This window comes from Megalobrama amblycephala, linkage group LG22, assembly GCF_018812025.1.
Source record: "Megalobrama amblycephala isolate DHTTF-2021 linkage group LG22, ASM1881202v1, whole genome shotgun sequence".
In the NCBI taxonomy this organism is placed as follows: Eukaryota; Metazoa; Chordata; class Actinopteri; order Cypriniformes; family Xenocyprididae; genus Megalobrama; species Megalobrama amblycephala.
Window position 1 is genome coordinate 15476185 of NC_063065.1, and position 14288 is coordinate 15490472.

General features: G+C 40.2%; 1 protein-coding gene across 1 annotated transcript in view; it reads right to left on the minus strand.

Moving 5' to 3' along the window:
• Positions 1-1345: 1345 nt before the first annotated feature.
• bcl2a (BCL2 apoptosis regulator a) overlaps positions 1346-14288 on the minus strand; it is a 62468-nt gene continuing 49525 nt past the window's right edge. Inside the window, exon 2 of the mRNA XM_048175542.1 lies at positions 1346-6656. Within this exon, the coding sequence (XP_048031499.1) occupies positions 6525-6656 (132 nt within the window). The 3' untranslated portion in view covers positions 1346-6524. The remainder of the gene's footprint in view (positions 6657-14288) is intronic.

Consider the following 14288-nt stretch of genomic DNA (forward strand, 5'->3'; position numbering starts at 1 on the left):
AGGAAGTGTGGAATGTTGGACACTTCATGCACTCAACTGTTGCAGCTTTAATTAGAGGGGGAGGAACAATCATCAGACTCCAATGTTGAATGACAAAATAACCTTAAAAATTGCATACACATCAGTTTGAGTACATACTGCATAAATGCATAGTTTATAGTGCATCATTTGGGACAAACTGTTTTTTTTTTTGATTGACTAAAAGAACTGGCTCATAAGAGTTATTTGTTCATGAATCACCTACACTGGCCGTGCTGTATGTCTGATTCACTAAAAAGATCCGGCTCATAAGAGTCATTTGTTTTGTTTTTTAATCATGCTGCACTGGTTGCGCTGTATTTTTTTTTTTTTTTTAATCCAATAAAATCATCAGCTAATAAGAGTCATCAGATACTATCATGATGGTTATACCCTTGTATTATTTATTTTCTGATTATGCTTTTCAGCTAAAAGACTAAAAGCACTGTTTAACATCTTTTACCATGTTTAAAGGCTTAAAGGCACAATATGTAAGATATGTGGATATATCCAAAAACTGCTAGAACAGTGTTATATATTTTGTTGACTTGTGTACTTATATTATCCCAAATGTTTGCAAGAATGTTTAAATCCAGAGAAATAAGCCTTATTGTTTTCTTGATTTACAGCGAGTACCATGTTTTACCATGCCTAATATCGATCTACTGCAGTGTGCAACAAGTGTCAACATAGTAGCCGCCGAGTGAACACACACTTTCAACACACAAATCTATCTAATATGATAAAACAGCGCTGATTTACCCCACATTTGCTTGACCGGAAGAAGTGGAAGCAGCAACTGTGGCATAATAAAAAGTTCTTGTCATCAAGGTACGCCTTTGTTTTGAATAAGCGACCTCTAGCGGCGAAAATTTACTTAGTGTGCCTTAAAGTCCACAGATTTTTTTTTTTTTTCTCAAAATCAATACAGAAAATGCTAAGCAATTCTCCAGATTCTATTTGTGCCCTGTTACTGCCTGATACCATTTCGGTATATTTTTGTAGGGACAGCGCAATTTGCAAATGACTGTTTTACATGTGTATTCCTTTATGCTGAGCATATGTAAAACTACAATGTCTCAAGAAAGACCCCCAGGTTAAACAGAAGGATGTACACATGGCCCATTTTGATTGGTTAAATCCTCGTCTCCCTTGAGACACCGTTGCCAACCTTCTCCTGTTCTTGCTTTAAACACTCCTGATATACAGCTGGCCTGTTAAAACGATTCCCTAGCTGCCTTCAATTTGGAGTACAGCAAAACGTGACAGAATCCAGTGCGGCATATTGGAGTTTCCGACTCAGTGATGCAAACCGTGACAGCTCTTCTCAGATGATAAGGCAAGGTTTATTTAATTAGGACACATAACTGTTAGCTTATGACATGGATACGTACACAAAATGATATTGACACATTTAAAACTCACAAGTGGAATGAGGATAAATTAAACAAACAAAAAAGAAAGAAAGAAAAATCTTGAACAATTGCTTCTGAATGCTACATGCTGAGGGCATACAAGACACAATGTACAACACAGAAAGACAAACAGGATAATGGTGGAAAAATGAGAATTTGGAAATCAAATATAAACTCCAGTCTCTATATTAAAATCCTCCAGATATTTTGCTACATTTTAATGGTTATGTGATATATGAGGGAAGGTATGGCAGCAAAGTCATTAAAAAAGAAAGAAAGCAAAGAGCAAGAAATCGATTTCTTTTTTCCTCAAAGGAAAGTGGTATTGTAAAATGAATGCACTATAGTAGCTGCCAAAGGAAAAAAATACATTTTTATAATCTTTTCCATTTGATCTGATGGGGCGTGGGGGTTTATTTCAGAATAGACACGCGAAATGAGTCATTTATATTGAACACAATGTGAAAATCGCACCGAAACTCGAGCAAAATGAAGCTGTATAGCTGAAGATGAAAGAATGCTCTCATGCAAAATGTAAATAACATAGTTAAACACCAAACCAGTGGAACCATGGAGACTGTAATTGAAATTTTACTCTTAACAGATCACCGGAACACCATCATCCAGATGGAAAGAGGGAAAACCCCTTGCGCTGCAGTTTAAATCTCACTTCCATATTTATCATACAGGACGTGAGCAGAAACAAAAGCCCATCCTCTTTCCATCTGTATGACGAGAATGAAAGAATTTATGAAAGAATGAGGAATGAACTGACAGATGGAGATTTTTGCAGAAGTACAAGCCACACAACTCTGACTAACCTTAAAAGCGAGTGCTTTAGCTGATCAGAGCTGATCCTATTTTTACATTCAGAATTCTGATTTTTTTTCTGTAAAGGGGTAAAAAATCATTTACATTATAAAAAGAAAGAGATACAGATTATTTTAAATAAAATATAATATTCACCCGGGAGATGAACCAAGTTTCACCTAAGCCCTCTCTCACACACGGTGTCCTAACCAAATGTAAAGTTTCCAAGCATCATTTCAGTTGTCTCTCCACAGAGAAAGGGAAAATTCTGCGTAATAAGACATAATAACATCCAATCAGAACATATTTCATGTTTAAACCTGAAATGTGTCATTTTTATGTTAAAACTTGTTAGTACGACGGTTAAAGGTTGAGTTCCCTAAAAACTGAAAGCTCTGCAGCTTTGTGGTGTTTTCAAAATATTGATCTGTTTGAACATCCTAACCTGCCCGACAACAGCAACCCTGGTTCAGCCAATGAGGTGCGTTTTGGGGCGGGGCTGATGATTTGTCTCCGGGCGGAGTGTTTGGGAAACCTGTTTAAAAACAGTCAATTCAGTCTAGTGATGCAGAAATGACACACTTCAGCTTTAATATGCAGCTATATGGAGTGGGATTTTGCTTCATCATGGTTAGGACATGGTTTAGGGGCCATTCACAGAGAATATGTTTTTGATTTCCACTGCAATGCTTTTCCATTGTGCACTAGACGAACGTGTTTGACGCTTGCGCGTACGTCTCACACCTTTTGCAGCGTCTCGCACATGATATGGTGATATAAAAACTTCACTCAAGGTAAAATTTTCAGAGCTTGTGGGGTTTTTTTTCATTCCATTGCCCTGCATCTCGCCTTTTTAAATGCAAAAAAAACATATGTTCTGTGTGTATGGCCCCTTACAATGCAAATGATTTTGATGTATACACAGATGCTACATAAGAACCTTATGATTCACACATTTACCAACTAGACTGTGAATTTCCTGCATCCTTCACCTTTCTTTTCATCTTAGTCTCTTTTTTGTCAAAGTCAAATGTCAAAAAAAATCCCCGACAAACAATCACTGCTTGATTACACTTGAAGTTGAAGAGCCATTGCTTCTTAAAAGGTGCAGAGGAATTTGACACAACTGTATTTGAAAATCGCTTGTGAATAGAAATCACAGATTGATGCTATTTAATCAAATACACAAGGCCTCTTCTTAGACTCAAATAGGTGCATCTAGAGTCTAATTGTAATAGACTTCTCAGCTTCTCCTAACCAGAGGGAAAGTGAGACTTAAGGAGTGGATGGACAAGTTCCGCTCCAGCAGTGGCAGTTATACGCTGGTTCATCCACGAGCAGCTTCATATGGTGCAGCAACAGGGAGAAGCTCAACTCCACACCCTGTTGTCTTACATTGCTAGATCTTTAGCAGCTAAAGTAAAATGATCTTACAGTGTGAGTCCTAAAAACTCGCTTTAACATATTCTGATACAAGTCCTGCACCACCCGATAAAGGGTGCAGCAATATAGTACACTATTAGATAGCGAATGTTTAATCTGTACCGCTACACACTCGAGAGAGCTGTGTTGATAGACTAGATAAAGTCGATCCTGACATGGATCCTTAGTTAGAGTATTGACTTGAATGAAAATGAGACTGTGAGGGAAAGAAGTACAGTTTGTTTTTGTCATACTCTTGTATACTAAAGCCCTGGGTATACTTTGGGTTTTTACGCGTACGCTAGTGTTCGCACAGCCTCGGAAAGTATACTTCATTCGACTCGTATGCATATACAGACGTTCGACGCATGCGCAGTAAACAACTTTGTATTCTTTCATGCTAGAGCTGTACAAAAGAGGGTACTTTCTAACCTCTTCGCACAATCTCTCATCTATGTAGGCCTCCATTGTCGCTGTAGCTTGCATGCGTTCCGGTCTGTTCTGCTTATGCAGGTTTTCTTTGACTACCTTGTGAATCAACGCCCCAGTGCACGGTTGCCACCTTGTGGATAAACTAATTGCTACAAAAAATGAAATGCGCATGTGCGACCTGAGCGTCCAAGTACGCGCGGTTACAAAATCTGGCGGTTCTCTTCCGATGACAAAATTTGTGTAACGCGCACTGTACGCTGACCCTCGCGTACACGTAAAAAGTGAACTATACTTTGGGCTTGAGGGTTGTTTAGCCAACAAAATACTGAAATGTCTTTCCATAAATTTCCACAAAAAAAGACAAAAAAAAAACAAAACTTAAATTAGTTATATAACCATTTACGTTCATCCTTCACAGCCTCTTTTTCGTTCACGCCACATTAAATATGCTCTCCAATTCTGACTAAAGTCTGTAGACTGTATTATTTGGAATTTAATTGAGAACATTTTTAAATGTAATTTCTGAATTTGAATTTTAGTAAGAATTGTAAGTAATCTGAATAAATTTTTTGTAATTTTAGTGAGTTTAATTTTTAACAAAGGAACATTTGTTGGGACAAACTTTGAATGTTGGCTTGACAGCATTGTTTGAAACTAACGCAATTATTTGATGAATTTCTTTGAATTGCAATTTAGTAAATTACAGATTTTCAAAACAAAATTTGCTAATACACAAGATATTAAAATATCGTTGGCCATAGTCTTTATTTGGTCTCAGTGGGCTTGTGCCCTGACACAGAGACAGAGAGCGCTAAATCTACACCAGTGACATCTTAATGGACATCTGAGGGGAAAAAGACATTAGGACAAGCTGGTGTCTTAGTATCTTCCTGTGAATGAGAAATCAACCCTCCCAGTGGAACACGCTGTGGAAGCTGTGGGATAGCACTAGATGAGATTCTCTCTGGTGCGGAAGTTACAGAAGACGGATTGGATTTCTTTGGTTGTTGGGGCATCCAAAAATCTACAGCTCACAAGGTGTCTGTAATCTATCGTGCCAGAAAGATAACATTCGGGGGTGGCGAGGGAAAAGGGAAAAGTGATACATCTGGGCCGTGAATTACATAGTCTGTTGTGTACAGAGTCTTTTCAAAGCCCTGCTGGCCTGCATGCCTATCATGCCAGCCTGAATGAACTTCTGTTCCCAGCTGCCACCTGCCTGTTTCATCTGTAGACGCACATACACACCTGGCTGAGCTGGACACAACTGGCGGATCGCCCGCGTTCTCCACCAGAACACAGCCAAGTCCAGCTCTCTCAACCAATCTATTTACAGATGTACACGCACACTTACACTACATGAACACAGACTTTACACATACACAATACCCTCGAAAATGGAAATTACCATGAAAAATTCTCTTTTAACACATTTTGCACCAGTCAAACCGAAACAAACAAAAAATAAAGAGAAAAAAAAAATACATATGAATAAAAATATACATTGGGAAACCCTACAGAAGTCAAACTTCCAGTCTTTACATTCAAGAGGGGCGATTTGGGTTAACTCCGTGACCCATGCTGGGTGAGATTACATCATGATAGCCGCATCGGTTTGGTTGTAGGCATGTTCTTTGTGCTCACCAAACAGTAAGACATTGAGCAAATCAAAGAGGAACTTTTTAATGAGGAATGCTCAACATCTGTTGGTTTGACGGGAGATCTCAAGAGGTCCATCCAATGGAGTGAGAGACAGAAATAAACAAAAACAAAAAAACGAATCACCAAAGTAGGGGTGGGTGGTCGAGTTCAAAATGCCATCATGCAATAAAGTAGCTGAAAGAGTCTTTTTCTCCACACATGCAAATAGTGGAGAAGTTATTTACATTCACGCCGGCAAACTTTCTTATTTTCCTCTCTCTTTTTTTGATTCATGCTACAAAATGCCAAAAAACCTGATATCAAAATGTCAAAAAAGCACAATCTTAAGTTTAAAAATCTCTTTGTGCTTGTTTCATACATAAGAAACAAACTTTAAAGATAAAACGTTCTTTTTTTGTGTATTTTTTGAGTCCATGTGAAGTATGTGAGCATGTGCTTGTGTGTGCACGTGTTTTGTGTGTCGATCTCTGTGTGAGCGCAACTGTACATGGCAGTGACGAGCATCATAGTTAAAGTGTGGGAGCGTTCCTGCGAGTCCTCATTCTGTATTCTTTTTCTTTGTGTTTTCTTCACTCCAGAGAGGGTGAAAGAGCGTGAGTGCTGTAGCTCCCGTGGCTGGAGGGGCATCGGATCAGCGGCGGCCTTTGAAGGGCACTGGTGCCGGGTTTAGCAGGGCAGTGTGGCGCTGAGAGATGCTTTGATAAGCTGAAGAGGAGAGACAGGCAGAGAAAGTGAGATAGATTGGCGGAGAGACCCACAGGGCTGTCACTTCTGAGCAAAAAAGGCGATGGTCACTCCTGCCAAGCCCAGCGCCGCCAATCCAAGCACTTTCGTTAGGTACGACAATGGGTGGAACATAGAGTCTCTCTGCTGACCGTACAACTCCACAAAGGCATCCTGAGAGAAAAAGAGGAAAGAAAGCAGAACATTAGGAACAGACATAGGGCTGAAATGATTATAAACATTTTCAATTAGAAGTCACATTCTCCACTGCTCCGCTGTAATATGGAAAATGCAAAAATGGACAAGGACAATAAATGCCAGCAGCTAGACTGAAAAGATTGGGAACAATTGACTCTAGAATATTTGATTCTGATTGGTCAACTGCAGCATTTCGCAGTATAATATTTTGGAGGAATGAATGCCAAACTGTATAATTAACTGGTGACACTGGCAACCAATCTCCTATATACCTGGGTAATCTGGGACACTGTTGCATATTTGGCTTCTGAAATTTTCTTTGATCATGTTTGCCAAGGTTAGCCTCCGGTAACCCAACATTACCATGATTATCCTAATTCACCATATTCTAAGCAACAACGTTCAAACAGGAAGTTCCAAAGGTTTACCCAAGATCAACTAGATAGTGAAAGTGAAAGTGACGTAACGTGTGGCCATACTTGCAATGTGTGCTCTGCATTTCACCCATCCAAGTGCACACACCCGTAGCAATGGGCAGCCATTTTTTGTTGCTGTGCCCAGGGAGTGATTGGGGGTTAGGTGCCTTGCTGAAGGGCACTTCAGTTGTGGGTAATGAGAGTGGAAGCGAGTGCTGTTCATTCACTCCCCCCACCTACATTTCCTGCCGGTACTGAGACTTGAACCCACGACCTTCGGGTTACAAGTCTGACTTTCTAACCATTAGGCTGCATTTATTTGATCAAATAATACAGTAAAAACAGTCTTCAGTACAACATGATCCGTTAGAAATCATTCTAATATGCTGATTTGGTGTTCAAGAATAATTTGTTTTGTCAGTATCACAGTTGAAAACGGTTGACCATGTAAATGGTCACTTTTCAATTTAATGCATCCTGAATTAAACTAAAAAAAGTGCATCTTACTGACCCCAACTTTCAAATATATGCCAACAGTAAGATATTAAAATATTGTAAATGAAATGTATACATAAACAATAGATGTTTTGTTTATGCTTGTGTATATATTTAAATAAAATTACTGGGTAATCATTGGATTATCAGTTAGCAAATTAATCATTAGTTCCAGACCTAATTCTGGCAAAAGACAAAGTGGCAACAAATCTAAAGCACACCACAATAAGTCCCACATTCAGTGTCTGATAGAAGGTCTGTAATGTGTAACGTGTCTAATTGCCATGTATAGGGAAATGATGTGTTTTCGCAGGGGGGTTTAAAATGAGCACAACCCTCCTCTTCAACAGACACTCCACATCTGTGTAGCCAAATTCCTCCGGGACACCGTCCAGCCCAGAGAGAGAAACCCATTGGAAGATAGAGAGAAAGAGGGGGCAGGCACAAAGAAGACAGCTCAAATCCATAACATTGAGCCCGGCTCCCTGTGAGCCCACTCACAGAGGAAGAGGAGGAGGAAATGGGGAAATAAAGGAAGAAGAGTGTATAAGACAGGGTCTCTGTGCCAGGGCTTCCACTGTCTCATCACTCCTACGCACAGCCGTGTCTGCTGTTTCCTTCTCCAGCCAGACTCGCTGCAGACTAACTATAAAGCGTCTTTCACGCATTTGGATAGCTGAAATCCAACATTCAAACATAAATACTTATCTGCATTTGGCACAAGGAAATGACAGAGTTCATCCCCCTCCTGTTTACAGGGCCATTTGTAGGGAAATAATTAGGTTCTTTCCCCCAGAGCAGACAGTGTAAATGAATAGTGTACAGATAAAATGAGGGACAGCCCCTTTCGAAAGAAACTTCCAGGAGAATTCAAAGCCGCAGGTCATGAATGCGACAAAACATTGCTGATGCAATCAAATGATACCATCGATTTCTCTCGATCTTCAGGCTGTTGGCAAAGCTGCGTGAGCTATTGGCCCCCTGTGTAAACAAGTAGGTGTTTGTGAAAGTGTGAATGTGTGTTTGCATTTACGTGTATGTAGGTGTGAGTGTGTCAGTTGGTGTTTTTAATCACAAGACCCCCAGCAGCATCCACCCATGCACTCCTGTTTGAAAACCTCTGCGTGTGTTTGTGAGGAATGTGAGCGAGAAAATGTGTGCTAAAACTACGGTTGGGAACCGAGTTTCTTCAAAAAAAACAAAACAAAGTCAACTGTTCATTACAAAAATAACTAAAACACTGATCGAGTTTACCCCACTACTGTTCACTGAATCCTACTCAAACATACTGTGTGTTCTGATTCTCAAGCAAATGACTCTTCATGAACCAGTTTGTTTTAGGATCTGTTTACACCTGGTATTAAGATGCGGTTTAGTTGATCGGATCACAGGTGGATGACACTAAATACAGGTGCAAACTGGGTGTAACACGTTTTGAGCTTGTCCACTTTCAACCACTTCCAGAGGTAGTCGAAAACGCATTTGACCGGATTGAGTTCATGGTGTAGATGCTCATGTGGTCGAAAGTGTTCAAATAGCCGCTAAAGACCGCCTACTGACACAATAAACATTATGGGAAGTGCGCTAGCCAGATGGGATTTAAACTTTGCCGGCTGAAGCCATCAGTTTGGTTTGAAGACGAAAAATGTACTAAGCACAATGTTCTCTAAACATTTCTGTTTTCTAACATGCACTCACTGTGTTCAGCGCGGTCTCACGGCTGTCAGAGCAGAAAAGAAAGCTGATGCTTTCTTTTCTTTTTTTTTAAGTTACATTTATGAGCTTTTTGTGCCTTCATTTGGAGAGGACAGTAAAGAGCAGACAGGAAAACATTGGGCAGAGAGAAGGGGGCAGGATCGAACTAGGGGTCGCTGTGAATGCATTTGCGCCATATGTCGGCGCACTAACCCTAGGCTATCGGTGCCGAAAGCTGATGCTTTCTGTATGTTTTCCCGTAGTCTCCGGTCACATTCATATGCAAATTGTGTGCGTTTTTTTTTCACCTATTGAATCAAAACTTCTGAAGAAGCCCATACATTTACCCGCCCATAAACCCTCCCCTCGATGAAATCAGGACAGAAGTGGTCGAAAGTGTACAAAAGAGACAGATTAAAACACCAGATGTAGATGGGTATGTGTCTCTCTCGTCCACTTGTGATCTGATCGACCAAAACGCATCTTATTACCAGGTTTAAACAGGGCTTTAGTGAATCAAAGGCCCTGTTTACACCCGGTATTAAGATGCATTTTGGATCACAAGTGGATGTCGCTAAATACAGGTGTAAACGGAATCTAAAACGTTTTGAGCTTGTCCACTTTCATTTTGACCACTTACAGAGGTAGTCAAAAACGCATTCGACCGGATTGCTTTCATAGTGTAGACGCTCATGATTTCTAACACACACTCAGTGTTCGGCATGGCTCTTCATATGTAAATTGTGCAAGCTTATTTTGTTCATTAGATTGAAAGATTGGAAAAAACCCATACATACAGCCTCCCCTTGAAGAAATCAGAACAGAAGTGGTTGAAAGTGGACAAAAGAGATTAAAACAGGTAATGTGTCTTCTTCTTCTACTTGTGATCCGATCGACCAAAACACATCTTAATACCAGGTGTAAACAGGGCTAAATACATATAGCTTGACCGATGTAGCCTGATTCCCAAACAAATGACTCTTATGAGATGATCATATTAGTGAATTAAACACCTATAGCTTGTCCTGTGTAGTATGATTCTAGACGAATTGCTCTTGGCTGGTTCTTTTTAGTTCATCAGATTAGTCAAGTTTTGTTACATATCTGGTCCATTGAAGTCTGAAATCATTTGGCAACAGACTGCTGAGTGCAATCAATACAATAAGAATTGCATGCCTATTTCCAAATATTTCTTCTCAAAAACACTGAAAGAAAAAAATCATTAATGGAACTGTTAAGAAACCGGAATCGTTAAGAGGAATCGGAGCCGGAATAGTAAAATTCCTTTTGATTCACATTCTCAGCTGAAACGTGAGTGTGTATATCTCTTCTCATTCTTGATCTCCAGATCCCCATGCAGCACGCAGTTCCCTACTCAATAAGTAAAGCAGTGGTTTTATTGTGGCTGACAGCGGTGCGTGATCATCCTGCAGGCGCTGCTTGGGCCCAGTCTGCCCAGCGAGGGGGCCGCCCTATGCCCAACTGTTTGAATTACATTATTCTGTGTTTCATGGGCAAGAGAACTACAGTCGAAAAGTGAGAGAGAGAAAGCAGTGCAACACAGCCTATGTGAATTTCCAGCACCTGCTGACACACCGAGCATTTGAATCCAGAAACATCAGATAAAACTGGCCGTGACTTGACAGGTATACAGGGAGAGAGAAAGACATGGTGAGCAGCTTTCTCAGGCCTTTAAAGTTAAAATTTGCTGATGCAACACAAAGCACTAACTGTGTAAAAGTCCATTGATTTGAGTTATGAAACGAAGTTGTCCAATTTAATTTTAGTTAGTGTGTAATGTTGCTGCTTGAGCATAAACAACGTCTGCAAAGTTACGACGCTCGAAGTTCAATGCAAAGGGAGATATTTTCTTTTAAAGAATTCTCTGTTTAAGGACTACAACAAACAGCTGGTAGGGACTACACGCAACAAAGGGGATGAGGCCATGATGGGCTGCTTTAGAGAAGAGGAACAGTTGTTGTAGTAGAGTGTTGTTGCCATGCCATCATTTTATGCCGGACTGCTTCACAAACAAGGGTCAATTAAACGCTGGTTTTGCACAAAAGATTAACATGACGGCACATGCTAGTTGATGAGTTGAATCAACTCCACAGCAAGTACATAAATTTATCCAGTAACTATTCAGAAACGTCCAGATGCATTCTGAAAGTTGTAACTTCTTCCTGAGTCTCTCCTTCAGTGTCTGACTCCGGTTTGAACAATGTAAGGCTGAACACGGTCACCGTGATTTTGCCAAGTAAGACATGTTCCTGGGTCAACATATTTTGTTGATCCTGGAACAACATTCCTGCCCGAAAATGTTGTCCTAACCCTATCCCTACCTCTAAACTTAACCCTACCGATAACATCCCTAAAATCAGAGGGAAATGATAGGTGAATAACACTGATATAGAAGCACCTAACCCTGCTTATAAGCCTAAACTTGACATTAAAGGTGCTAAAGAGGATGTTTTGTTTTATACATTTTTGCAATATTACTTGAAACTGTCTTTACTAACTGATAAAAGACTATTTATTAGGTGCACTGAAAGGAATAATATTAATATACATCATCTGTGCATGAGGTAGGGCCTTAAAAACATCAGCCAATCGTTTACGCGATGATCGATTGGCCCTCTGGCTTGTCAATCACTGCCATGACGTTCCTTGTGTGAGACAGTAACTTTCTACACTCTACAGGCGCCACATGCAATGTTTTTGTCAGGAGACAGGAGTAACAAGTGCAGATTACGAGTTACCTGCGGTGAGTTCGACATAATGAATCCACTAACACGACACACCGGTGGCAAACACTCGTGTTCCAATACTAGTGCACGAGTTTTGGGAGGCGTTCCCTCGAAATGAGTTGTGGAGGAGGGGGGTTGTTCTTACGCATGCGCTCATTTCAAAAACTCACTAACAGTCTTTGGATTCTCAGTCGACGAAAAGATCCTCTTTAGCACCTTTAATTGTAAACTTGTCCCTCAAATCTCATTGGTTGATTGTAATGTTGTTCCTGGATCAACAAAGATGTTGATCCAGGAACATGTTGTACTTGGTGAAATCACGTTCACCAGCTGACCGTTTTGGCTGCGTGAGATACTCCAGCTTTGTTGTTGAGCAACCGAAGTGCGAGCTGTTTAAAGCTAGAGGTGCACCGATTGCAATTTTCTTGACCGATATGCAACTAAGTTTTTCAGGTTAACTGGGTTTCTATTCAGGTAAGAAATACTACAGAAATTAATTCTGTAGTCTTTATTGTAATCTTAATTTCTGTAGTCTTTATTGTAAATGTTAATACAGATAAATTCTTACCATTAAAGTTATAAAACGTATTCAGTCAAGAGCTGAAATTGATTTTCTTTGCCTTTTGTTCTTGATTAACATGACAGACAGCAGCAGGAATATTACTGCTGTCCCTTTAAGAGTTTATGAACGGTGTTCAACGGACCCAATACTGTTACACACAACATGGGTTCACTTTCTTAGCTATTTAACAATTCAAAACTGACTGTGTTTCTGAATACTCACCAAGATTGCCTGTGCCGCTGGTTTTGACATACTTTTGTATGTATTTGACAGTTTAAGCGCAGTATGCTACTCGATTTGGTACTTGTGACTCTGTTTGACTTCTGTCTCTGTTTGAGACTGAGCGTGGCTTGTTTACTTCACCTACATAGATCAGTGGTGCGTGCGCTTTCGGTGTGAGTGCGAAACCTGCAGGAATGACTAAAATTATGTGCAATACAAGCACTATTTAACCGGAGTGAATAAGACAAGTGAGAGAGAGGAGGTGCCCGCGCGGGTGTGCGTCACTTCACCATGACAGAGAAGAGAGTGAGAATGCGCAGCTGACGTTATTGCCTATGCCACTGGTAACAAAACGGATCAGCTCGGAATCGGTAAAAGTTAGACTAATCGATCACCGATCATGAGGGAAATCGGCCGATTCTGATCCCTCGCCGATCGATCGGTGCATCTCTAGTTAAAGCTCACCTCTCTTCTGGAAAGTGGCCGGGAGCAACAGCTCATTTGCATTTAAACGGACACAGTATACAATAAAAAAATGGCGTGTTTTTTCTCACATCCAAATAGGGGCAAATTTGACAAGCTATAATAAATGATCTATGGGGTATTTTGAGCTGAAACTTCACAGACACATTCTGGGGACACCAGAGATTTATAATCTTGTAAAAGGGGCATTACAGGTCCCCTTTAAAGTGAAATGAACAATGCTTTCCACACTACCATTATTAAGATTTTTGTCAAGAATTTAATACCTTTAAATTGATCAAAAGTGACAGAAAACACAGTAAAGTATAATATAACAAAAAAAAAATTCAAATAAATGTTCTTTTGATATGACTATTTATGAAATAATCCTGAAAAGCATCACAGTGCCCACTAAAATAATGTATGTATAATCGATTTTTAATATATTGATATATTTGCACATCCCTAGTACAACATAACCAAACAACAGTCAAACAATACAATGGGAAGAGACATGAGGAGGAGGAGAAAGGTGGAATCAAACTTGGGTTTGGACCAAGCAATCAAACCTGATGCCATCTGCTTCTACAAGGGAGGTACGGAACTGCAGGTGTGCACATCCTCTAACAACAAGCAATCTGAGCAAATTACGAATCCCATTCCAAAAATGATCAATCTAATGGCTGGAGGAGAAGTGACTTTTTTCCCTTGCTGCACTGAGGTCACGGTTTATTCCACTTTTGTAGCGAGTTAAGTATGTTTAACCATGACACAAAAACCCGGCTCAACATTTGTTTGTACCACTAACAATGGCAGCCAGCCTTATTATCAGGAGAAAAGCTCCTCACTATCTCTCAAGACATTTCCGCTGCTCTCTCTTTGTATTTATCTATCTATCTTATCTGCCTCTCTCTCTTTTTTTCTGTTTCTGTCTGTCTGTCTGTGCAGGCTATAAGAGCACCTGGCACAGAGCAACGACGAGAGGAAAAGAAGGAGGGAGGGATGGAGG